This window comes from Lepidochelys kempii, chromosome 10, assembly GCF_965140265.1.
Source record: "Lepidochelys kempii isolate rLepKem1 chromosome 10, rLepKem1.hap2, whole genome shotgun sequence".
NCBI classification, from domain to species: domain Eukaryota; kingdom Metazoa; phylum Chordata; order Testudines; family Cheloniidae; genus Lepidochelys; species Lepidochelys kempii.
Window position 1 is genome coordinate 41,457,046 of NC_133265.1, and position 26,116 is coordinate 41,483,161.

The 26,116-nt window shown below is 51.6% G+C and overlaps 1 protein-coding gene across 6 annotated transcripts in view; it reads right to left on the reverse strand.

Annotated features, from left to right (window-relative positions):
- CD276 (CD276 molecule) overlaps positions 1-26,116 on the reverse strand; it is a 100,809-nt gene that overhangs the window by 35,017 nt on the left and 39,676 nt on the right. For all 6 annotated transcript variants that reach the window (XR_012161211.1, XM_073363089.1, XM_073363087.1 and 3 more), the window contains exons 2-4: positions 18,937-19,100; positions 4,422-4,772; positions 2,636-2,932 (exon numbers count right to left, since the gene is read on the reverse strand). Coding sequence is in view for 5 of the 6 variants with exons in the window: in XM_073363089.1 (XP_073219190.1) it covers positions 2,636-2,932; positions 4,422-4,772; positions 18,937-18,985 (697 nt within the window). In the remaining variant the exon portion in view is untranslated. The remainder of the gene's footprint in view (positions 1-2,635; positions 2,933-4,421; positions 4,773-18,936; positions 19,101-26,116) is intronic.

Consider the following 26,116-nt stretch of genomic DNA (forward strand, 5'->3'; position numbering starts at 1 on the left):
GGGAAGGTTAGTGCTGCCCCGTGGTCTGAGGTCTGGGGGAAGGTGTGGCTGTTACAGCTCTGCCGACCAAGGAACTCTGCGTGCCCCAGATGGCTCTAACCCTCCCAGCACTGCTGCTCTCCTTTGCCAGTCCTCCTTCGGCTAAGGGCTGCGGACGGTGGCCACTCTCCTTAGGTCCCTCAGGCTCACAATACCACAGTCATGATCTGTGCTTCATGTGTCCTGGGCCTGGCTCGTGCCCATTACGCTGCAGTAAGAAGAGCTGCTCTGCCATGGGCTGTCTTGCAGCCAGTCAGTCTCACCCAGCTGGGTGGAGGGAGTGGCACATGTGTAACCTGCTGACCCACTCAGCACGGCACTCTTATCCCCTCTAGCTGGGGCTGGGCCCATACACAGGTTAAGCCTGCTGCAGCCTAGGCTGACAGCTCGGATTTGGCTCAAGTAGTAGAAGGTCACGCTTTAAGATCCAGCATCCACACCCCAGGTGTAAGCCCCACTGCAGACAACCTGCGCAGGGCACAGGCACTGCAAGTGATGGCCTGTATGGGGAACTAGTCTGCAACCTTGGTATTATCAGTTGCCAGTCTCCTTGAGCGAGCCCTGACTGTGCTCCCTTGGCAGCCCCAGCTGTGACAATTCTTTATTTATCGAGCCAGCAGAGCAAGACACTTTCAGAGGGAAGTGGCTAAGTTGAACAATGCTCTTACGGTGCAGAACCTCCTGTACAATAAACAGTGTTTAATAAACTGGGCCTGTTTATATTTATGATCTGTTTTCTCAACTCCCTCCTCCTCCTCGCTCAGTCATCAAGTGGAGGAAACAGCACTGAACAATCAGCCATCAACAATCCAGTGGTGCCACTGACAGCCTGTAGGAATCAAACTGCCAGCATATTAGCTGAACGGAACTACCCAGGAACTTCACCAGGACATGAAAAAAGAAAAGAGTACTTGTGGCACCTTAGAGACTAACCAATTTATTTGAGCATGAGTTTTCGTGAGCTACAGCTCATTTCATCGGATGCATACTGTGGAAACTGCAGAAGACATTATATACACACACAGACCATGAAACAATACCTCCTCCCACCCCACTGTCCATCTATTACCAGCAGGACAGTGGGGTGGGAGGAGGTATTGTTTCATGGTCTGTGTGTGTATATAATGTCTTCTGCAGTTTCCACGGTATGCATCCGATGAAGTGAGCTGTAGCTCACGAAAGCTCATGCTCAAATAAATTGGTTAGTCTCTAAGGTGCCACAAGTACTCCTTTTCTTTTTGCAAATACAGACTAACACGGCTGTTACTCTGAAACCAGGACATGAGTTACACTGGAAAACGGTAGGCTCCTGGTTGGAAGGATTACTGTAATTATAGGTATATTTGTAACCCAGGAATAGCAGAGATTTGCTCAGGGAAGCTACTTATTAGGATGGTTAGTGGAAACTTAACAGTAATCTTACAGCCCCAAGGCTCCCAGTGTGCTCTGTGGTGAACACATAGGGATCACTACAGCTACCTCTAGGGTGGAACACACCAACTCTTTAACAGCTCACAGCTGCACAACAGTGTAAGAAAAAGAGTGGAAAAACACCTTACTCTATTGAAACATACTGAGGTGATTTAGGTTGGTGGAATGTAACTGCCTGAGTTGAGATCTATGCAGAATGCTGGGGCTTTACTAATAGGATCTTTAATGATCTCAAGCAGTCAGGACCTCTATTTCCATTTCAGCTGGGACTGCATCTCTGGCAGCATAGCACCCCCTGGTGCCATGCTGGGCACTAGCTCCATGCTGACTCAGAGAGAAGAGCACCACCTACCAAACCATGCACATCACATCCCCTCGCTCCCAGGCGTCCCCTGGAGGTCTGTCATACAAGCAGCTAGCAGGACTGCAGACAGAGTAGAGATGCACATGGAGGCAAGGAGCCAGATTCTCCAGCAGCATATAGGGGCAAGGGAGAACTCCCAGCATAAGCAGCCCCACACTACCACACTCCTCAGGCCCCAGTGTTGGTGGCATGCCAGGAATAGGAGAGAACGCAGGGATTTGGGGCTGCTGAGCAGTGCAGGGGAGGCTGCCATAAGACCAACCCTCTGGGCTACTCCAAGTTACGGTGAAGGTTGCTTCCGTCCCTGCAGCAGCCCAGAGTGCAGGCGATGTGAAGCCACCTTTGCCCCCCTGCTCCTCCCAGGCTGCACCTTCCAAGCGGGGTGTCTTCCACAGGCCAGCATCTGCCCCTCTATGGACGCAGGTGTCCAGCTGGTGGAATGATTTGTCATGCACTCCCCTTGACTCGGCCCAAGGTCCCCCTGAAGCGTGGCACATCAGAGAGACTCAGATCAGCCAGTGAGGGCCAGATTCCTGCAGCATGGCGTGGAGGCCAGGAAGAGGCCAAGAAGCCAAAGGAAAGACAGGAAGACAGCTGCCTAGGCAAGCTCTGGGCCCCTTGACAGGCTGGGCTGGTGTCTAGGGGGAAGATTTGGCTCAGACCTCATTTTCCAGGACCACCTTCACCCTTCTCTAGGTTTTATCTGGGAGGCCAAAGCTCCAGCCTGAGGATCTGAGTTCTGGATGCCCAGGGCTGTTGGGCAGTAGGCCCATCCCCGCCATAACGCCCTGCCCGGCTCACCAGTGATGGTAACGGAGGCGTGGGTCTCCTGCTGCAGCACGGGGTTCCGCACCAGGCAGGAGTAGGTGCTGTTGGGCTCCAGCACCACCTGGAGGACACTCTGCACGTCAAAGAGCCCTTCCTCATTGGCCACCTGGGAGGTGGTGACATTCTCTGTGATGTTGTTGCCCTGACCATCCTGCCAGAGTACCGTGGCCGCAGGGTAGCCGCGGAAGGCGTGGCAGGTCACTGTCACTAGGTCCCCTGGCTTCAGGTTCTTGCTGGGCTCCAGGTTCAAGTTGGGCTTGGAATACAAAGCTGAAAAGGAGAGGAGAGCCGGTATGATGCAATGGAAGTTAGCCAGCTGGCCAGAGATGGGCACTGATGAATAATGCAAGGTCATTTCCCCTTCCTCCCCCATGGCCTTCTCACCCCATAGTTATCACACCACTGGGACCCAGGGCACCATTCCCACCCCACCCCTTCCCTGCGCCTCAGAAATACAGCAAAGGGCATGCTAGAATAACTTTCCCACAATGCTCTCGGCTGGGAGGCCATGGAGAAGCTGACCCACGGAGCTGGAGATGGGGGAGGGAGCTGCAGATGCCCCAGATAGCTTAACAGCCTGCCAGGCAAAACACTGAGCTGTGCAGAAACACCCCACAAAGTGCAACCCCTCTGCGCCCTCTTGCTGGGCATTGGTTTGGCTCATGGCGTCTAACCCCCAACCCAATATACATGACACCTATTCACTCTAATGGGACCTGGGGGCTGAGAACGTACCCCCTCTCCCCTCCCCATAGCGTGTTTCTGTGGACAGCAAACAGCATCTAGCACATCAGAGGCCAGGGTGAGCCAAGGGGGACTGGCAGGCTGGGGCCATCCCTTCACATGCTCCAGGCTGGGCGGCATCAACGACCCAGCTGCTGTGACTGCATCCCCATGAGGGCTAACTGCACTGGGCCGGCTACAGGATTTTGGTGCAGTGGGGAGGTCTAGGTTGGATATTGGGAAACACTATTTTACTAGGAGGGTGGTGAAGCACTGGAATGGGTTACCTAGGGAGGTGGTGGAATCTCCATCCTTAGAGGTTTTTAAGGCCTGGCTTGACAAAGCCTTGGCTGGGATGATTTAGTTGGTGTTGGTCCTGCTTTGAGCAGGGGGTTGGACTAAATGACCTCCTAAGGTCTCTTCCAACCCTAATATTCTATGATTCTGTGGTGCAGTTGTTTAGCCGAGCTCCACAATGGATTCCTGGGGCTAGCAGCTTTCCCTAGGGGAGGGAGGTCAGGCAGGCTATCCAGATAATTTAAATTGTCCCCATCCCCACAGCATCTGAGAGGGGCTCTCCAGGGCAGGGGAGTACAGCGGGACGGGGTAGAGATGGGCCCAAATTGCCAAAGTAGGGGAGCCCCATGTCTAACCCTTCCCAGACTTGGGGAGGTTGGATTTCGGGTTCAAGCTCAGCCCTTATTGAAAGAGAGAATCACAAAACTCAGCTCAGGACCCTGAACCCTCCTAGCCCCCACCCACCCATGGTTGGGCTCTGGGTCAGGCAAGAGGGGAAAGAGACAGGAACCGTGTAGGAAAACAGGGGAAGGGATGGAGCGGGAGAGCGGGGGGGGGGGGGACTATGGAGAGCAGGACAGCAGGTGCTGTGGGAGGGCAGTGGGTGAGGGGATGAGACACTAGATTGCAGGGCGAACCTGGGATAAGCCCCAAGTGAGCATGGCTCTGCCAGGGGGACATGAGGGGCTGGGCCTGCCCAGGTGTCTCTCCATAGCCAGCACCTCCTCCCGTCTCTCACCGGCCACCTGTAGCGTCACCGCCGCGCTGCTGTAGCTATGGACCCGGACAAAGCAGGTGAAGCTGCCCTCATCGGAGATCTGCACCCGCCGCAGCAGCAGCGAGACATTGCCCCGGGGCAGCTCCTCGTAGAAGAGGGCTGTGCGGTTGACATAGCCGCTGCCCTGGTCAGCCAGCTGGTCCCGCCCACTGGCAAAGCTGTGCACCAACCGCTTGGTGTCCGTCAGCTGCCAGATGAGGCTGAGCTCGGCCAGGCTGAAGCTGGTGTCAGGCAAGAAAGAGCAGTGGAGGACGGTGTCCCGACCAAAGAGGGCGATCACAGGGTCATCGGGTACCCGGATATCCACTGAGCCTGGGGGCAGAGGAGAAAAAGGCAAATAGCAGTGAGACACCGCTAAAAACACTGCCATGGCACAGCCCCTCCCAGCTCACGGCACCATGCAAACCAGGGCTAGAAGCAGAAGGCCCCTGGACAAGGGGGTAACCTCAGCCTAGCTTTCCCTTCCCCTAGACTGGGAGGGGGCCTCTGGGGAGGTCGGGCTTTACCCCCCAGGACCAAAGTGCTGAGGTGCCTTTCCATTTCCTTCTCTGCACTGGAGTCAACAGGCGCTACCCACACCTGGGTTTTGCAGGATAGTGCTGCATATACAGACACAACCATTATGGCCACCTCTGGGGAGGAACATGGCAGCTGCCTGGCAACAGAACATAGCAGTTTAGGGCAGGAAGCAAAGGAGCACTCTGAACCCAGCTGGCACTGCTGGAGGGATTTGAGGAAGGCAAACTACAGTTAGAATTTGGCCAGGACACTACAGGTTAACAACCCTGCCTCTTCTGATCCTTAATGATCACAGTGGTCAGGATGTGAGCTCTCACCCAACAGCACAGCCTCCCCTGCTGCTGGCCAGAGCTGGCTGTCAGGGAAGAGTGCCCCCTATTGATTCACCGGCACTCTGTCCTGCAGCGCTCTGTTTTACTTGCAGGTCTCCCATCCCAGCAATGACCCAGCCAACCCTGCTTAGCTTGTGGGAGCTCTCAGGAATACAGCTCACACTGGTGTGATTGCAGAGAAAGCACCATTAAATCACAGCATCCATACCAAGTCCCTTTGGGTTAGGGCATGCCAGAGCTGAGCCAACACAGCCTGCTGCAGCAAGAGCCAGTCTCAGCAGGCATCACAGAATAGGCACCCACATCTGCACCACTGCTGCCCTCAGCTGGCCACCACCACTAACTGAACCCTCTTCCAATGGCAGAGACCCATGGATGGCGCTGCCCAAGGGGAATCGCAGGGTACGGATCAGCTACCCAAGCCTAGAGGGGACCTTCTGCTCTGCTCAGCTCAGCATTGGTGCAGGGTATTCATGGCTGTAACTTCTGCCTGGGCAATGTGCCTGTAAGTCAACCCACACCTTCCTGCCAGCTCTGCGATATTGTTAGCAGCATGCCCTACAGCAAACAAACATCCTCTGCTGAAATCCTCTTCCATTTAGGTCTTTCATCGCCACAGGGTGCAGCCATCCTGAAAGAGTAACTCAGCATTACTAACGAGGGCAGCGGTCTCCTTTTATACCCAGGGCTCCTGCCTTGGCTGTAACAGGAAGGGGCTAGCAGGAAAAAAGAGTCTCCACATATTTTACCCTTGGCTGTGTCTCTGCTGTCAGAGGAATCTGGAGACCAAGCTGACGTTAGCATCCTGTACCGGATGTTATACCAACGAAGATTCAACCCAATTGCTAAAGTGACAATAGAGGTATCAGTCCCAAAACATTATTATTGATATTCCACCAATGCCCAGTGGCTCTAGCTGAGATCAGGACCCCATTGTGCTAGGTGCTGTACAATCACATAGTGAGACAGTCCCTGCCCCAAAGGGCTTACAAGCTAAAGAAACAAGAGACAAAGGGTGGGAGAGGAAACTGAGGCACAGAGCAGGGATATGACTTGTCCATGGTCACCTAGCAGGTCAATGGCAGAGCTGAGAGGAAAGCCCATATCTCCCAAGTGCCAGGACAGTCCTTAGGCACCAGCTATCTTTGGGCATTTAGGGGAACATTCTCAATGACCCATGTTCTCTCAGTGAAGGGTGCATGAATGTGCATGTGTACACACACACGCACGCATGCTCTATGCTTTGCTCTAAAGAAGCAACTTGATTCTGGAGGAACACACTGTTCTTTTCAACTCTATTGCCACCATTCCAGAACTAACATGACATTTCCCGTCTGTTCTCTGTGGATCTCTTTCCCCTCCCACGATCTCATTCAGACAACAGACAGTGACACAGCCCTGTGCATGTATCCCCACAGGAAGGAGTCGTTCTGAATCTGACTTTAATGGCCCTGACCGTACTGCCTCAGGATGAATGTAATTTTGTACATTTCATCACTCTGCCAGTTTCCTGTCTTGTGGGGTCTGAGTTAGATGCCCATCTACTTCAACCAGCTTCACAGGTGCAACCATTCCCTGCCTCTGCAATTCTCCCAGCTGCCTTTCTCTGGCCTCCTGCCCAGCTCAGGGGCAGGGCGAGCCTGCACAAATGGCACTTGCCCACCGCATGCAGCTCTGCCAGCACAGCTTTTACCAACATTCCCGTTTCAAATATGGATTGACAGAAAACAGAGAGATGGGGAGAAAGAGGGATTTAGAAAATATCCGGATATGAACGAGGCCTGATCTATACTCCAGAGTTAGGTCGACATAAGACAGCTTACATAGACCTAACTCTGGAAGCGTCTACTCTACAATGTCGCTCCCGCCGATGTAACTCACCTGCTACGCCAACTTAATAACTCCACCTCTACGAGAGGAATAGCGTTTAGGTCGACATAGTTAGATCGATGCAGCATCAGCGTAGACACTGCATTACTTATGTCAATTTTAGTGGCCTCCAACAGGTGTCCCGCAATACCCCACACTGCCAGTCTGGTCACCGTTTCGAACTCTGCTGCCCAGCTGCCCTTTTAAAGCCCCATACATTTTTGAAATTCCATTTCCTGTTTGGTCGTCATGGATAGTTCACATAGCAACTCCCCAGTTGACCCTGCTGGCTCCATACAGCAAACATGTTCCTGCCTGGGCTACACAGGAGGAGGGGGATCTCCTAGGTCTGTGGGGAAAAGAGGCTGTTCTGGCATGGCTCTAATCCAGCAGTAGAAACAGCGACATATAATGAGCAGATCGCCCCAGGGAAAAGGACTACAACAGGAACCCACAGCAGTGCTGTGTGAAAGTCAAGGAGCTGTGGCAGGCATACCAGAAGGCAAGGGAGGCAATCACTCTGGTGCAGAGCTGCAGACATGCCGCTTCTATAAGGAGCTGCGTGCCATCCTTGGCAGCAACCCCAAGTTCCCCATGGATACTTTGGGGGAGCTGGAGACACAGGCCCCTGCAATGCACAGTGAGCAGGAGATGTTGGGTCAGGAAGAGGAGGAGGAGAAGTATGGGGGACAGGCAACCAGGGAATCCAGTGGGGTGGCCAGCCAGGACTTCTTTCTGATGCCACAACAGTCGAGCCAGTCCCTGCCATCCAGCACCAGCAAGCCAGATGCAGGGGAAGGAACCTCTGGTAAGTATGCAGTTTGCTTTGATATCGCAGGGACACATCTGTTCATTTACTATTTTTTGATCAGGCAACAAGAGGTAGTGAAATAACCAGTGGAGGTAGAGTTACTGTCTGCTTCTCATTCCCCTGTACAGTTAGGCAAAGGGGGCCCTGTGAAATAGTTTGTTTATGCGCACTGGGATGTCCCATGAATCCTCCACAGAGATCTCCAGGAAACTTTCTTGGAGGTGGTTTGCAATCCTCTGCCGAAGGTGTATGGGAGGGTGCTGTCTGTCCTACTGCAGTGGAAGAAACAACTTTCCCGCACCACTCAGCAATTACTTCAGCAGGCACCATTGCAGCACACAGGCTAGCAGCACGCAGACCCAGCCTGCAGCCGGACGTGTGCAGGACCTGTTCCCTTTCAGCCTCTGTTACCCTCAGGAGTGAGCTATCAGCTAAAATCACCACCGCCTGTGGAAAACGGTGCCAGTATTCGGTTCAGTTGCTGTATCTGCATCCACTGATCCCTATGTGCTCCCCGACCCTTACTGTCCCAAATTAACCACTCCACCAGGCAGTACTCACCATGGCTGGGACTACTGCCGTGCTCTATGAATCCCAAAGGGAAGTGAGAATGTAGTGCTTGTAACGTGTGTGAATCAAGGGGAGTGAATACACTCACAATAGTACCTCCGTGCATTATGTCTTTTGCAGATGGAAATGTGGCCTTGAGATCCCTCCATCCACATCAGCAGAGCGGCTCAGCAAGATAAAGAGCAGAAGAAAGAGGACACAGGACAACATGTTCCAAGAGATCCTGCAAGCTCTGATGCTGCAGATACCAAGCAGAGGGCTTGGAGGAGCTGCCTTGCAAACAGAATGGAAAGGGAGAGTGTGGAGAGCAGAAACGCATATCAAAAGGACAGAGACTCAGCAGGACATGATAGCACTTTTCAATGACATGTTGGAGACTCTTACAGACCTTCAGGTGGAAAGTCTGGTTGAGTTTAGAAAGAGGTTCGAGCAGATTATGGTGCAAAGGCATGAGGTATCTGAAGGGAAAAGCTCAGACTTGCAGATGGAAGCAGGACTGAGGAATTCTGAGGGGAGACTGGGTGAGGAAAGTGGTCAGTGGAAGCATGTGACTAAAAGAACCAGGCAGAGAAAAAGAAGGGCGAGTGAACGAGAAATAGAGCTCAAGAACCGGTTTGCAGAGTTGGAAAATGACGAAGGGGCTCAGCAGGTAGTCATTGAAGGTGGAAGGGCAAGGAAGAAGAGAAGAAGGGCTAGTCCTATAGGAAAAGGGGAAGAGTCAATGGAGACCACACCAAATATGAGCCCCAGGAGGATACAGGATGGGTTGAAGAGGATTACAAGGGAGAATAGGAATGGAAAGAACTTGCAGCCAGAGGGAACAGGGGATAGACTGGAGAATAGCACCGCCACCAGGAAAAGGCAGGTCTATGTGATCGGGGACTCTTTGCTGAGAAGAATAGACAGGCCTGTAATCAGAGCTGATCCAGAGAATAGAAGGGTGTGCTGTCTTCCAGGTGCTAAGACAGGGGATGTAGACCTGAGGTTGAAAAGGATCCTAAAGGGAGCAGGAAAGAATCTCCTAATTATCCTTCATGTGGGAACAAATGATATGGCTAGATTCTCGCTGGAAAGTATTAAGGGATACTATGCTAGGCTGGGGAAGACGCTTAAGGAAATCGAGGCTCAAATGATCGTTAGTGGGATTCTGCTTGTTTCTAGAGAAGGGCAACAAAGGTGTGACAAGATTATGACCATCAACAGATGGCTCAGGCAGTGGTGCTATAAGGAGGGCTTTGGGATGTATGGCCACTGGGAGGCGTTCATGGACAGAGGACAGTTCTCTCTCGGACTTCATCTGAGTAGGGAAGGAAATAGACTTCTGCGATGGAGGCTGGCACAACTGATTAAGAGAGCTTTAAACTAGGAATTTGGGGGAGATGGTTGGGAGATGTCCAGGTAATCTCCACGCCGGATTTTAGCATTGAGAGGGAAGAAAACGAAGTAAGAAAGGGTACAGCCGTGGGTGGGAGAATGTGTAGATAAGGAGGAAGGGTAGCGTGGATACCAGTCTAGTAGGTTATACTGGCTGTAGAATGACCGTGCCTAATCGGGTACAGAATGTGAGCGAGGCCAAACAGCAAAAATTAAGATGTTTGTACACTAATGCGAGGAGCCTCGGTAACAAAATGGAGGAACTAGAGCTACTGGTGCAGGAAGTGAAACCAGATATTCTAGGGAGAACAGAAACGTGGTGGAATAGTCGTCATGACTGGAGTACAGGTATTGAAGGGTATGTGCTGTTTAGGAAAGACAGAAATAAAGGTAAAGGTGGTGGAGTAGCATCGTATATCAATGATGAGGTAGAATGTAAAGAAAGAAGAAGCGATGGAATGGATAAGACAGAGTCTGTCTGGGCAAAAATTACATTGGGGAAGAAAACTACGACAGCCTCCCCTGGGATAGTGCTTGGGGTGTGCTATAGACCGCCGGGACCTAATCTGGATATGGATAGAGCCCTCTTTAATGTTTTTAATCAAGTAAATACTAATGGAAACTGCGTTATCATGGGAGACTTTAACTTCCCAGATATAGACTGGAGGATGAGTGCTAGTAATAATAATAGGGCTCAGATTTTCCTAGATGTGATAGCTGATGGTTCCTCCATCACGTAGTTGCTGAACCGACTAGAGGGGATGCCATTTTAGATTTGGTTTTGGTGAGTAGTGAGGACCTCATAGAAGAAATGGTTGTAGGGGACAATCTTGGTTCAAGTGATCATGAGCTAATTCAGTTCAAACTGAATGGAAGGATTAACAAAAATAAAAACCCCTAGTTACAGATTTATTTCAAAAGGGCTGACTTTCAAAAATTAAAGGAAATTAGTTAGGGAAGTGGATTGGATTGAAGAACTTATGGATCTAAGGGCTGATGAGGCCTGGGATTACTTTAAATCAAAGCTGCAGAAGCTATCGGAAGCCTGCATCCCAAGAAAGGGGAAAAAATCATAGGCAGGAGTTGTAGACCAAGCTGGATGAGCAAGCATCTCAGAGAGGTGATTAAGAAAAAGCAGAAAGCATACAGGGAGTGGAAGATGGGAAGGATCAACAAGGAAAGCTACCTTATTGAGGTCAGAACATGTAGGGATAAAGTGAGAGAGGCTAAAAGTCAAGTAGAGTTGGACCTTGCAAAGGGAATTAAAACCAATAGTAAAAGGTTCTATAGCCATATAAATAAGAAGAAAACAAAGAAAGAAGAAGTGGGACACTGAGGATGGAGTGGAGGTCAAGGATAATCTAGGCATGGCCCAATATCTAAACAAATACTTTACCTCAGTCTTTAATAAGGCTAAAGAGGATCTTAGGGATAATGGTAGCATGACAAATGGGAATGAAGATATGGAAGTAGATATTACCACATCTCAGGTAGAAGCGAAACTCGGACAGCTTAATGGGACTAAATCGGGGGTCCCAGATAATCTTCATCCAAGAATATTAAAGGAATTGGCACATGGAATTGCAAGCCCATTAGCAAGAATTTTTAATGAATCTGTAAACTCAGGGGTTGTACCGTATGATTGGAGAATTGCTAACATAGTTCCTATTTTTAAGAAAGGAAAAAAAAGTGATCCGGGTAACTACAGGCCTGTTAGTTTGACATCTGTAGTATGCAAGGTCTTGGAAAAAATTTTGAAGGAGAAAGGAGTTAAGGACATTGAGGTCAATGGTAAATGGGACAAAATACAACATGGTTTTACAAAAGGTAGATCGTGCCAAACCAACCTGATCTCCTTCTTTGAGAAAGTAACAGATTTTTTAGACAAAGGAAACACAGTGGATCTAATTTACCTAGATTTCAGTTAGGCGTTTGATATGGTGCCACATGGGGAATTACTAGTTAAATTGGAAAAGATGGGGATCAATATGAAAATTGAAAGGTGGATAACGAATTGGTTAACAGGGAGACTACAGAGGGTCCTACTGAAAGGTGAACTGTCAGGCTGGAGGGAGGTTACCAGTGGAGTTCCTCAGGGATCGGTTTTGGGACCAATCTTATTTAATCTTTTTATTACTGACCTGGGCACAAAAAGTGGGAGTGTGCTAATAAAGTCTGCGGATGATACAAAGCTGGGAGGTATTGCCAATTTAGAGAAGGACCGGGATATCATACAGGAAGATTTGAATGAGCTTGTAAACTGGAGTAATAGTAATAGGATGAAATTTAATAGTGAGAAGTGTAAGGTTACGCATTTAGGGATTAATAACAAGAATTTTAGTTATAAGCTGGGGACGCATCAATTAGAAGTAATAGAGGAGGAGAAGGACCTCAGAGTATTGGATGACCACAGGATGACTATGAGCCGCCAATGTGATATGGCCGTGAAAAAAGCTAATGCGGTCTTGGGATGCATCAGGCGAGGTATTTCCGGTAGAGATAAGGAGGTTTTAGTACCGTTATACAAGGCACTGGTGAGACCTCACCTGGAATACTGTGTGCAGTTCTGGTCTCCCATGTTTAAGAAGGATGAATTCAAACTGGAACAGGTACAGAGAAGGGCTACTAGGATGATCTGAGGAATGGAAAACCTGTCTTATGAAAGGAGACTCAAGGAGCTTGGCTTGTTTAGCCTAATTAAAAGAAGGTGGAGGGGAGATATGATCGCTCTCTATAAATAGATCAGAGGGATAACTACCGGAGAGGGAAAGGAATTATTTAAGCTCAGTACCAATGTGGACACAAGAACAAATGGATATAAACTGGTCATTGGGAAGTTTAGACTTGAAATTAGACAAAGGTTTCAAACCATCAGAGGAGTGAACTTTTAGAATAGCCTTCCAAGGGAAGCAGTGGGGGCAAAAGACCTATCTGGCTTTAAGATTAAACTTGATAAGTTTATGGAGGAGATAGTATGATGGGATAACATGATTTTGGTAATTAATTAATCTTTAAATATTCATGGTAAATAGGCCTAATGGCCTGTGATGGGATGTTAGATGGGGTGGGATCTGAGTTACTACAGAAAATTCTTTCCTGGGTATCTGGCTGGTGAATCTTGCCCATATGCTCAGGGTTTAGCTGATTGCCATATTTGGGGTCGGGAAGGAATTTTCCTCCAAGGCAGATTGGAAGAGGCCCTGGAGGTTTTTTGCCTTCCTCTGCAGCGTGGGGCACGGGTCACTTGCTGGAGGATTCTCTGCTCCTTGAAGTCTTTAAACCACGATTTGAGGACTTCAATAGCTCAGACATAGGTGAGAGGTTTTTTGCAGGAGTGGGTGGGTGAGATTCTGTGGCCTGCGTTGTGCAGGAGGTCGGACTAGATGATCATAATGGTCCCTTCTGACCTTAGTATCTATGAATCTAAGCCATCCGTGCTTACCTCCCACTGCAGTCTATCGATAACTGCATTCCAGAACCTCCCTACATGCCCCACCCCCCATCACATTCCACATATTTTCCAGGGCTGCTGCACTACCTCTACCAAATCAGCAGCCAGCTATTCCACCTCTGCACTCCACCCTGGCGGAACTTTTCTCCCCTTTGCTTCACAGATATTATGAAGTGCACAGCAGGCAGCTATAACCAATCCGTGAGTAGAGAACACCAGCAGCCTTTCAAATGGCCAAAGACACATTCAACAGTTATGCTGCCCCTGCTGAGCCTGTAGTTGAAGCTTTTCTTGCTGCTGTCAAGGTGGCCGGTGTACAGCTTCATGAGCCACCAGAGCAAGGGACAGACTGTGTTGCCCAGGATCACGACTGGCATTTCCACATCCCCAGTGGTAATCCACCAGTCTGGAAAGAAAATCCCTGCCTGCATCTTCCTGAATAGGCTTGTGTTGATAAAGATGATGCTATGCACCTTCCCTGACCAGCCCGCACTGATGTCGGTAAAACATCCAGTGATCCACCAGCACTTGCAATACCGTAGACAAGTAGCTCCCTCTGTTGACGTACTCCATGGCAAGATGGTCTGGTGCCAAGATAGTGACATGCATGACATCTATTGCCCCACCACAGTTCGGGAACCCCACTGATGCAAAACCATCCACTATGTTTTGCACATTGCCCAGAGTCACTGTCCTTTATATCAGGACATAATTAATTGCCCTGGACAGTTGCTTCACAGCAACTGTATAAGTAGGGGCATAGCGAGCAGATCGAGGGATGTGATCATTCCCCTCTATTCGACATTGGTGAGGCCTCATCTGGAGTACTGTGTCCAGTTTTGGGCCCCACACTTCAAGAAGGATGTGGATACATTGGAGAGAGTCCAGCGAAGGGCAACAAAAATTATTAGGGGACTGGAACACATGAGTTATGAGGAGAGGCTGAGGGAGCTGGGATTGTTTAGCCTGCAGAAGAGAAGAATGAGGGGGGATTTGATAGCTGCTTTCAACTACCTGAAAGGGGGTTCCAAAGAGGATGGCTCTAGACTGTTCTCAATGGTAGCAGATGACAGAACGAGGAGTAATGGTCTCAAGTTGCAGTGGGGGAGGTTTAGATTGGATATTAGGAAAAACTTTTTCACTAAGAGGGTGGTGAAACACTGGAATGCGTTACCTAGGGAGGTGGTAGAATCTCCTTCCTTAGAGGTTTTTAAGGTCAGGCTTGACAAAGCCCTGGCTGGGATGATTTAACTGGGAATTGGTCCTGCTTTGAGCAGGGGGTTGGACTAGATGACCTTCTGGGGTCCCTTCCAACCCTGATATTCTATGATTCTATTATTCTAACCCCCACAGTGGATTTTCGAATTCCAAACTGATTCTCAACTGATCAGTGGCAATCTGGTGTTGCAAGCTTCCACACGGCAATTGCCACTGACTTATCCACCGTCAGTGGAGCTCTAATTTTGGTGTTGCTGCGCTGAAGGGCTGGTTCCGCAAGCTGATCCAGAAATGTGGCTTTGAGCATCCGAAAGCTCTGCAGTCACTGCTTGTCATCCCATACCTACATAACGATGTGATCCCACCACGCAGTGCTTGTTTCCTGGGCCCAGAACCGGCACTCCACCACGTGCAGCTGCTCAGTGAATGCCAACAGCAATCTCGAATTGTTTCTTTCAGTATCAGGTCAGCAAGGCATCCTGCAAGGCACTGTCAGATCCTTTGCAGCTCCTCCAGCAGCTCTGGAAATACTGAAGTACCAGGCACATTATGTCGGTGTCGGTCAGCACAATACTGAAAAGCTGTGCAGGATCCACGCTTCTCACAAAGACGGCAGATGCACAGGTTTGTGGGGATTTTGAAAAGAGGCATGAAACATTATAGGATGCAGATAATATTATGGGATGGAGAAAACTGCATCATGGGACATTGACCCCATGTTCCCAGTCACCCCTGCGTGACTCATTGCCCCCATAAGGCTTTGCAAACCCTTCTCAAAACACTTTGCGCCAGATGGTAGTGAGTTGCACAGTGGGATAGCCATGGGCAGCAGATATCATAGGCTGCGGGAGACTGTGCCTACCCAAACAGCCAGGCGTGGCCCCACCCACACTCCGTCTCCAGGCTCCCTCCTGCTTAGCACTCTGGTGCTCCGGGGCTGGGCCTGCGCCATCCACCCTTCCAGTGTTCTCAGGGTTGAGGGCACAAGCCTGGGGCAGGGGCTGGAGGCCATGGTGGGGGGCCTCTGGGCTTGGGGCAGAAGGGGCGGGGCCTCTGGCAGAAGGGGCGGGGCTGGTATTAGCCTACCCCAGCCAGCAGGTCACACGCCGCCTATAGGGATAGCTACCCATGTTGCACTGCTATCTGCATTGATGCAAGCACGGCTAATGAGGATGCACACCTCTGAAACAAGAAATGTGGTGTGGACAGGCAAAAGCAATTGAACTACTGTATATCGATGTAACTTAGGTAGACTTAAATTATTAGTGTGAACATGCCCTGAGAAAGAGATTTTTTTAGAGGAAAAAAGAGAGGGAGTGAAATATTTTAAAAAGGAGGAAAAATAATGGACTAACTCATACAAGGGGAACACAGGCAAAGGAAGAGAGTGAGGAAAGACATCACGGCCTAGGGAAAAGTGGAGACTAGAGAAAAAGGAAAGAAGGAATCGGCTCGGGAAAGGCAGTACGCCACGGATTTTATGCTGTAGGAAGTTCGCTTTAGATCCGGCACTTCTCACACTAGGCGCTCAGTGTGGCTTAGATGTTTCAAGAAAAAACAAAATCTGAAAATTATCCCAGCTCTGGAAGCGGGGGTGGTGACACCACTCTGGACTCCTACCATCCTGCAGCTGCCACAGGTGTTAGGCAATTAACAGGTACTGCGCAGCAGCCACATCAGTCCTTGCAAGCTGGAATAAAGCCCAGTGGAAAATGTGTGTGACTCCTTCTCAGACACTAGATGGAGCCAGAGGTTTGACTTTATCAAACCTCCAGCCAAGTCAGGGAGTGACCCTACCTCACCTGCCTGTCTCTCCCTCTCTGGGAGCTATCTGTGCTGGCCTTTAAACCAAGTTTGTGAAAACGAGACCTGCTAGATCAGGGGTGGGCAAACTTTTTGGCCTGAGGGCCACATCTGGGTGGGAAAATTGTATGCAGGGCCATGAATGTAGGGCTGGGGTAGGCGGTTGGGGTGCAGGAGGGAGTGCGGCGTGTGGGAGTGGGTCCGGTGTGCAGGAAGGGGCTCAGGGCAAGGGGTTGGGGTGCAGGAGGGGGTGCGGAGTGTGGGAGGGGGCTCAGGACAGGGGGTTGGGGTGAGGGCTCTGGCCCAGCACCGCATACCTCGAGCTGCTCCGGGATGGCAGCAGTGCGCAGCAGAGCTAAGGCAGGCTCCCTGCCTATCCCGGCCCTGCGCCGCTCCCAGAAGTGGCCAACATATCCAGCAGTGGCTCCTGGGGGTGGGGCAGGCAGCTGGGCGCGCCCTTCCCTTGCTTGTGGGTCCCACCCCCAAAGCTCCCATTGGCCACAGTTCCCTGTTCTCAGCAATGGGAGATGCAGGGGGGCAGTGCCTGCAGGCGAGGGCAGCACACGGAGCCCTCTGCCCCACTCCTCCGGCCCCAGGGACATGGTGCCGGACGCTTCCGGGAGTGGCATGGGGCCAGGACAGGCAGGGAGCCTGCCTTAACCCGTGCTGCACCACGGGGCTGGCAATCCCAAGGGCAGGATTGAAAGTCCTGAAAGGCTGGATCTGGCCCGCGGGCTGTAGTTTGTCCTCCCTTTGCTAGATGGTTCAGTACTGTCCAGTGCCCCCTGCTGTTCTGGTCCTCCCCTCTTCCCCCTCCCTCTGATCTGCCATTGCAACCTGTTCCCAGCCCAGCCGTTACCCCTGCTCCCCCACCTTTCCATTTGCACTATCTGACCAGGGCTGCAACTTCCCACACTCAGCCCTGCCCTGCCAAGCCTACTGGGGACACCCATTGCAGAGGCACAAACCCAGCCTGGCTCCAAGCCTCTGAGCTGGACAAGAGTCACACCGCTGGAGCCTCTTCCTCCAGCCCCACACTTCCATGGCGCATCGCCAATTAAACAGCTCCTCCAGGACTTGGAGGTGGGACAAACAAAGACATCTGAATTTAGCTGGTCTCCCTGCCACACAAGATCCGTCTTTCAATCCTCTATGGCACTGGCAGCAAGCAGGACTACATGATCTAATGGGGCTGCTCCACCTCTGGATTTGATAGGGCTGCCCCAGTGTGGGGGCACAGCTGGAGAATTCGCCTTTGCCAATGTTGCTCCAGAGGAACCAGCCATGAGATGGCTGCAGAAGCTCCTGTGAACACAAGCACGGAGGCCACTAGTGCTACCAGCAATACTGGGCCATGGCTCTGGTCCCGCCCTGCCAGTCTCCCCTTGCAGTGGGTGTGGGGGGAAACCAAGCGACCTCTCTCCCAACAGTGTAGCAAGGGCTGCTGGTGAGCATGTTTCTCCCACCGGCACCATGCCTGCCTCTGCCCTTTGCTGCCAGAACATCTCCCACCCACCAGCATGCCCTTCCCAAGAACCACAGCCAGGTCCTGTGACTCTAGGGAAGTCAAAACCTATCTAAGTTTACACCCAAAGTGGGAAACAAACACTATGTCTGTGTTGAGGTTTCAGTCAGGAGTGGGAGCAACTGAAATGCAGCCAGACAGACCATTCTCCTGACAGCCCAGCTGAAACCTCCAGATCTGAGACGTGTCATGAGAACATCTGTTCCCAGAGACTCCCATGGGATCAATTGCAGGGCCAAAGACTCTATTGTGGTTCATCAGTCCATCTATTGATGGCCTGCTCCCCTGCCCACACCCAGCACATAGGTGACAGGTACAGTATTGCGGGAGATGATCTGGCCCCTTCTGCTGGAGTTTTCGCCCCACATCTGTCCGTCCCCTGCCCAACAATTAATCCTATCCCCACCATCCATTCTGCCCCCTCCAGCCTCACCTCTGCTCCTCCTGGGGTCTCCATCCCTCTCCCAGCCCTGGGAGGGCTGCAGAATGGTCCTCTCTCCCCCTTCCAGGCTGGGGAGGAGGGGGGAAGCTCCAGAGGTTCTTCATCTTCCCTCTGCTCCTTCCCAGACTGGGTGCTGGAGGGAAGGAGCAGGGCGGGGGGGGGAGAAGAACCTTTCTGCCCTGGTGCTCACAGGAGAGGAGGGAGCAAAGCCGCACCGAGCTGCTGGGCTCTTTGCTCCTTCTTCCCGCCCTGCAAGGGCTGAGGAGCAGAGGGGAGAGACAGCCGGGCGAGAGGGTCTCACGTCATCACCAGATGAGCTCCAGCCCCCTCTGAAATCCTGACGCTCACACCACACATCCCAGGAGTCGGCGCCATGGAGAAAGGTCCCAATCCTGTTCCTCCCCAAGTCACAGCCCCCACTGACCCCAATGGGAATGGGACCTGGGCCTACGGCAGCCTGTGGGGATTGTAACTCAGGCCAAAGGTCTCACTCGGGGTATTGCACCATCCTAGTGCCCCACCTCCCATCCTGAAGTGCCCCACACCGCCCAGCCCCACTCACCTGCTGGAGCGAGCACCAGCAGGACCAGGATGAGCAATGGGCAGGGCATCTGTGATGCAGGGCGAGATCCCAGAGCGTCAGTGGGGGGTGGTGGGGAGGGGAGAGCAAGGCTCTGTGTGTCCTTGGAAAAGGGAATCTTCCCTCTCGGCAGGAGCTGCCCTGAGCTGAAAAGAAAGAGACACAACAATCAGCATGAATTGCCGTGGACAGCAGGGGCTCCGGGCTGGGCCCACCAGGAACAGAGCTGAAGGCACAGCTGAGCTCAGCCCCACCAGCACAGAAGAGTCAGCACATCGGCTCAGCCAGGGACCCACCTCAGTCTGTGTCCTGCCGCTACCTATCTCCCTGAGGGCTTTACGCTGCTGCCCATCACCATGGCATCTGAGCACCTTCCATGTACAACAGCAATAGCAAGGTCCCTGGTGCACATCATGGATTTTCTGGCACTCTTCTTTCTTGGAAGGGTCAAACTCGGCTTGCCTCTTGCATTGGCTCAGACAGGCCATCGGCCCATACAGCCCAGTTGCCCACTGTCTGGCCATTGGTTCTCCTAATTCGGTATTTCCCCCCGCGGCTGCACCAGCTGAGAGTGTGGGTGCATCCAGCTCAGGATCCCACCTCCTGCCATGCTCAGTCCAACCACCCGAGATGGCTGAGTGGGTCAGGCACTGGCCTGGGATTCCAGAGAGCTGCATTCTACTCCCTGCTGCCACCAACTCCCGGCACAGCCCTGGGAGGATCAGTTGGTCTCTGTGCCTTGGAAATAAACAGCCCTTGTCTTATCTGGGGCAGGGGCAATCTCTCCTGAGGAGGCCCCAATCTCAACAGGGCCACTACACACTACCAGGATGCAAATAATCCTGCCCCAAGCAACGGCCACTGTTACCAGCCTCTCTCACCCACATGCTTCAAAGGGGTCAGGCTTGTCCAGCTTTGCTCCCATTGGAATACGTGCAACAGGACAGACTCCAACCAGCTTCGGAGCAGCCAAGGGGCAGAAGAGTCACAAGACCTCGGCTGGCACACAGGGACCCTCCATATGCGTTATACGCCGCGTGGGGATTTTATCATTACGTATTGCTCTCCTCCCCACATTCCTTCTCCTCTTTTTCAGTCTCTGGGCGCCACTTTTCACAGCCTACCACTATAGAGCCAAGACCCACAGGTGGAGTCAGAGGTCTCTCCTCCAGGAGGCAAGGCAGCCAAGTCTCATGAGCCTCATGCTGTTGGTGGCTAGCCTCATCTCCTGGAGTCAAATGAATACAGCAAAATCTCAGCTTTCCTTTAAAAAAAAAAAAAATGTCCATTTCTGGCAGAGACAAGCCGGAAAGCGAGACCCCCCCCCGAAGGCTCAGGGAGCCAGAAATAGGCTGTTCTTGGTCAAAATTAGGATTTTTAAGCCACTCCCATTATTTTTAGGGGGCCCAACTCAAGCTTTGTGAATACATGGGGCTGGCAAGGCTGAGAAGGGCTAAGCAAGCTCAGAGCAAGGCCTGGCAGCCCTGCTCGGCTCTAGGGTGCAGGGGCTGAGATAGCATAGGGATGGGAGGCAGAACAGCGGGGGAGCGATAGAGGTGGGGAGAGACCAGGAGGGGAGCAAAAAGGATAATTGACCTTTAAAGGCTTTGGTAGACCCACAACGCTTTCCCCTTCTCTTTGGGCCAGACCCTGGGGAGTGCTGAAGCCAAGGGCAGGGGAGGAAGCTCAGCCTCCCTCTCCCCGTCACAGGACCCAGCCCTTTAAGTGCTGCCAGGGGAGCCCACAAAGTCACTGGCAGAGTTTGCATTAAAAGGCAGGATTTCCCCCCACCCCCATGCCAACCCCCTACCTGGGCATACCCAGTTCTCCAGCACTGTTCTGCAGTGGTCATGCAGGACGGGCAGCAGAGCACGAACCAGTAGGGAGGGCATGAAGGGCAGAAGAAGAGACCAAATAGCCCTGAAATGAGTGTGGGGACCCCCAGACCTCCCTTTGTCCCACTGACATTGCTGGCAACTCTGGACTCTACAGCTGAAAGCGAACATGGCAAGCCCCAGATCGCACACAGCCCTGCAGCCAGTGGGGCCCAGCAGTCCCCAGCCCTGAAATTGAATAGCCCACTGAAATAACGTACACTGTGATAGCATCCTAGAGCTAGGGATCAAGGTCTCACGGCACTAGGTGCTGTACAGCACACAAACTGGCTGGTGGCTACCATGACTGGCTTACACTCCAAGATGGCAAAGGGTACAGGCTGCAGCAGAGCTTCCAGGATCCACTTCTCCTGCAGAGGGCACTGGTTGCCACCCAGAGCCTCCCACACACCCTCAGTTCATAGAATCATAGAATATCAGGGTTGGAAGGGACCTCAGGAGATCATCTAATCCAACCCCCCGCTCAAAGCAGGACCAATCCAAAATTTTTGCCCCAGATCCCTAAATGGCCCCCTCAAGGATGGAACTCACAACCCTGGGGTTAGCAGGCCAATGCTCAAACCACTGAGCTACCCCTCCCCCCAGAATATTGGTCCCTGACTGGGAATTGAACCTGGGCCATGGCGGTGAGAGCGCCAAATCCTAACCACTAGATCACCAGGGAAGAGCTAAATGATCCTGGGACGGTTTGACAGGCCAGCCCAGAAATAATCATGTCACTAGCCCTCCCAAAAATCCTTCATCCCGCCTGACTTGAGCCCTAAACTCACTCGGCCTGGGAAGACCTGAGCCCTTCATTTCCCCACCACCCTGCACCTCTGGCCCTCATTTCCTGGGTTAGACAATGCCCCCACACTTTTAGCAAAACAAGCAGCCCCATTGCCTAAGCCCGACGGTCTCTCCTCCAGTCATCCTTCACTGCCTCCCTGCTGGATGCCTTGGTTTGCTTTAATTAGATCAACAGGGATTTTAGTGCCAGGTGGGGGCCAAGGGGAATAAATTACATGTAACATAAATCAAAGTATGCTGGGTAATTTGGGGAAATTAAAGTAGAATAGTGGTCTCCAAACTTTTTTGGTCGCATCTCCCCTTACCTGGTCTTGCCCACCCAGGAGCCTAGGTCTGGAGCTGGGACCAGGGCCAGGGCCAGGAGCCGCAAGCCAGGGCTGGGGCCAAACCTGTAGCTGGCACCATGGCTGAGAGTGGGGCCAGAAGCAGGGGCCAAAGCCAGGGCCAGAGTTGTCGCTGTGACTGGGCCAGAGCAGAGATGGGGACAGAGCGGGGCTGAGAGGCACTCCTCCCTGGCCCCCATGGGGGCTGGCCCAGGCCCCATTGTACCCTACCGTCACAAATGTTCCTCTGCACCCCCGGAGGGGAGCACACCTCACAGTCTGGGGATCATAGCAGTTGAACCTCAGAGTTACAAACACCAGAGTTACAAACTCACTCGTCAGCCACACCCCTCATTTGGAACCAGAAGTAAGCAATCAGGCAGCAGCAGAGACACACACAAAAAAGCAAATACAGCACAGTACTGTGTTAAATAGAAACTATGAAAAAAATAAAGGGAAAGTTTTAAAAAAATGTTTAACAAGGTAAGAAACCCATTTCTGTGCTTGTTTCATTTAAATTAAGCTGGTTAAAAGCAGCATTTTTCTTCTGCATAGTAAAGTTTCAAAGCTTACTCCTGGGGGAATTCTGCACCACTGCGCAATGCAGAATTTTGCAGAAATTAACGTCATGCACACAGAATTTCCTTTCCCCCCACAGAAACGGGCTGCAGTGCTGCTGGTGGCCACTAGGGGATGCTGGACCTGGCATATCCCAGCTTACACATAGAAGACACTGCTGGGGGGAGGTGAAGGGAACAAGAGGGTTCCTGGCTGCTGCAATTCCCAGCATGCTCTGAGGGAAGGACAAGGCGGCGCACAGGAAACTCCATACAAGCCTGGGATCGAGCATCAGGCTATGTCTCCCTCTGGATCTCTAGGCTCTGGGGAGAAGGGGGGTGGGAGTCTGGGCAAGTGGGGCCCTGTGGCTGGGCTCTGGGGGGGGAAAGGGGGGTTGGGTGTATTGGCTGGTGGGCACGATAGCTGGGCTGGGCAGGGGATGTGAAGGGGGCAGAGAAACAGGAACTGGGTAGTAATAGGGGTTTCTTTAATTCCCTACTCCTGGAATTTGTGTGTGCATCTGTATAGTTACAGACATAGTTGCTGACAAGTATTTGGAAATAAATTACCAAAATAATTGAAACTGGAGTGATTATGTAGTGTTATTTTGACAAATAAAATTTGCAGAATTTTGCAAAATTTTAAAATATCGTGCACAGAATTTTTATTTTTTGGCACAGAATGCCCCCAGGAGTAAACGCTGTATTAAGTCAATGTTCTGTTGTAAACAGTTGAAAGAACCATAACCTTTTGTTCAGAGTTAGGAACATTTCAGAGCTACAACCAACCTCCATTCCCGAGCTGTTCGTAACTCTAAGGTTCTACTGTATTGTCCTTGCTGAGACCTCAGCTCTCCTCCTGGGAAGTCGGCAATGCCCATGGGAAGGGGAGAACCTCTCTGGGAGGCATGAGGTGCTCAGAAGACCCCCACTTTTCAGGGGCTTTGCAGTTTGTTTTGGTTGGTTTTAGTCTTGCTGTGGAAGCGTGGGATGGAGGAGATAGGCTGAAGATCCAGAGGCAAAGGCAGAGCATGTGCCAATGTACTCTGCTCCCCAACAGCCCTGCTATTGTAGTCCAGAAACACCCCCACACACACACACTCCCCACAAACACATCCCCTCACTCTGTCAATGCACAGACCTGCAGCACCCCATTACTTCAGTCCTGGACCCCCACAAAGCCATGTCAGTGCACCCCCCTCGAACCCCTGCCGTGGGAGCGCTTCAGGGGAGGCTGGGAGCACGCTGCTCTGGGCTGTGCTGGGGGCAATCGTTGACAGATAGAGCTTGCTTTGCAGGTGCTGCCGTTTACATCGGGGAGAGGGATGAGGACGGCTCCCAGCCACTTTAAGCATCCAGGGGGCCATAAAAAGGTGCCCTGTAGCTACCCATTCCCTGTGCACTCCCTTTTGCCTCCAAGGTGCAGCCAACCACATTCTTTTACAAGAAACCTCCTTTTAAGGGCCCAATTCTGCTCCCACCAAACCCAATAGCTAAACTACCACTGACTCCAATGGAGCAGGATCGGGCCCTGCATATGCATTTCAGCTTAGTTTGATTTCCCATGGAATCAGAGCCAGTACAGGCTGGGAGACAACAGACAGACAGAAAAGAGCACCCACTTGGTTCCTGTCAAAAGCAGCTATTCACCTTTCATACCAGCACCTCCCCAGCCACATCAACAGCCTCTTTATTCAGCAAGGCCCAGGCATTTCCATGGGTTGGCTGCGATGGCATAAAGCCAGCAGCACCCAACAGAGCTTCCAGGCAGCGGAAATGAAATGAACAGCAAGCACAGGCAAGGACTAACACAGGGTTTAGAATCATAGAATATCAGGGTTGGAAGGGACCTCAGAAGGTCATCTAAGTCCAACCCCCTGCCCAAAGCAAGACGAGTCCCCAGTTTTTGCCCCAGATCCCTAAATGGCCCCCTCAAAGATTGAACTCACAACCCTGGGTTTAGCAGGCCAGTGCTCAAACCACTGAGCTATCCCTCCCGCAGTTTCCTCCAGCCTCTCCCAGGAGAGGCCTGGCTACACCCAGACAATGGGAACCGTTAGTGTTATCTGTATTACACTAGAACCTAGCAGCCCAGACAAGCCTCTAGCAGGGATCGTGGCCCTACTGGACAGGGCATTGTACAGAGAAAGAGACAGGCTTTGCCTTGGAGAGCTTACACTCTAAATAGACGCAACAAACGGCAGTAGACAAGCCTGTTACAAGCAACCACTGTCAAGTATTCTCAAGAGGTCTACAGCACAATCTAGTTCAGTGGTTCTCAATCCGCAGCCCGCTTGCGGCCCCATCAGAACACAGCTGCAGCCCATGTGATGTATTGTGTGGCTGTGGCCCACATAGAGAGCTGCATATGCAGTCCACAATGACAAACAGGTTGAGAACTAAGTTCCCTGTAAGCTGCGTGGCCGCCCAGCAGCCATCTTAGCGCCATGCAGGCACTCAGGGAACCCACCTGGGGACCTGCCACAGCCGAGGGAGGGGTTCCCCTCCCCCAGCCCCATCTAGCCCAACCCCCGGGGGGGGGTGCCTCTGTCCCTGCTGTAGCCCCAGAGCATCCTCCTGCACCCCAAAACCCTCACCCCCGGCCCCACCCTAGAGCCCGCATCCCCAGCCGGAGCCCTCACACCCCAACCCTCTGCCCCACTTTCAACCCCTTGGCCCCACCCCCACCACATGAATTTTTTTATGTGCACCGATATGAAGGTGATGCACATAACAAAATTCATTCCGCACATGGGTGGGAAAAATTAGAGGGAACACTGGTTGAAAAATCACTGATCCAGTTCAACACGGCGTTAATAACCATCTACCAGGGCACTGATTCCTGCCAATCCTTTGTGAGGCTGTCGCTAAGTCTCTCTGGTGCTTAAAAAGCACAGCAATCAGTAGGCACCCATCAGAGAGCTAGCAATCGCCAGACCAGTATCCCGTCTCTGAAGTACCTGGTGCCAGTAAGGGCAGTGGCTTCAGCAAATGTTACTGAGCATGCTCAGTTTGTGTGAGTAGCAAATTAAGTAAGTAGCAAATTAAGTCAGACAGCAGTTTTTCACATTACAGACTTCGGAGGTGTCAAGGTTCCTTCCCCACTCTGAACTCTAGGGTACAGATGTGGGGACCTGCATGAAAACCCCCAAGCTTATTTTTACCAGCTTAGGTTAAAACTTCCCCAAGGTACAAACTATTTTATCTTTTGCCCTTGGACTTTATTGCTGCCACCACCAAGCATCTAACAAATATATATCAGGGAAAGAGCCTGCTTGGAAAAGTCTTTCCCCCCAAAATGCTCCCAAACCCTACATCCCCTTTCCTGGGGAAGGCTTGATAAAAATCCTCACCAATTTGCATAGGTGAACACAGACCCAAACCCTTGGATCTTAAGAACAATGAAAAAGCAATCAGGTTCTTAAAAGAAGAATTTTAATTGAAGAAAAAATAAAAGAATCACCTCTGTAAAATCAGGATGATAAATACATTACAGGGTAATCACATTCAAAACATAGAGAATCCCTCTAGGCAAAACCTTAAGTTACAAAAAGACACAAAATCAGGAATATATATTCCATTCAGCACAACTTATTTT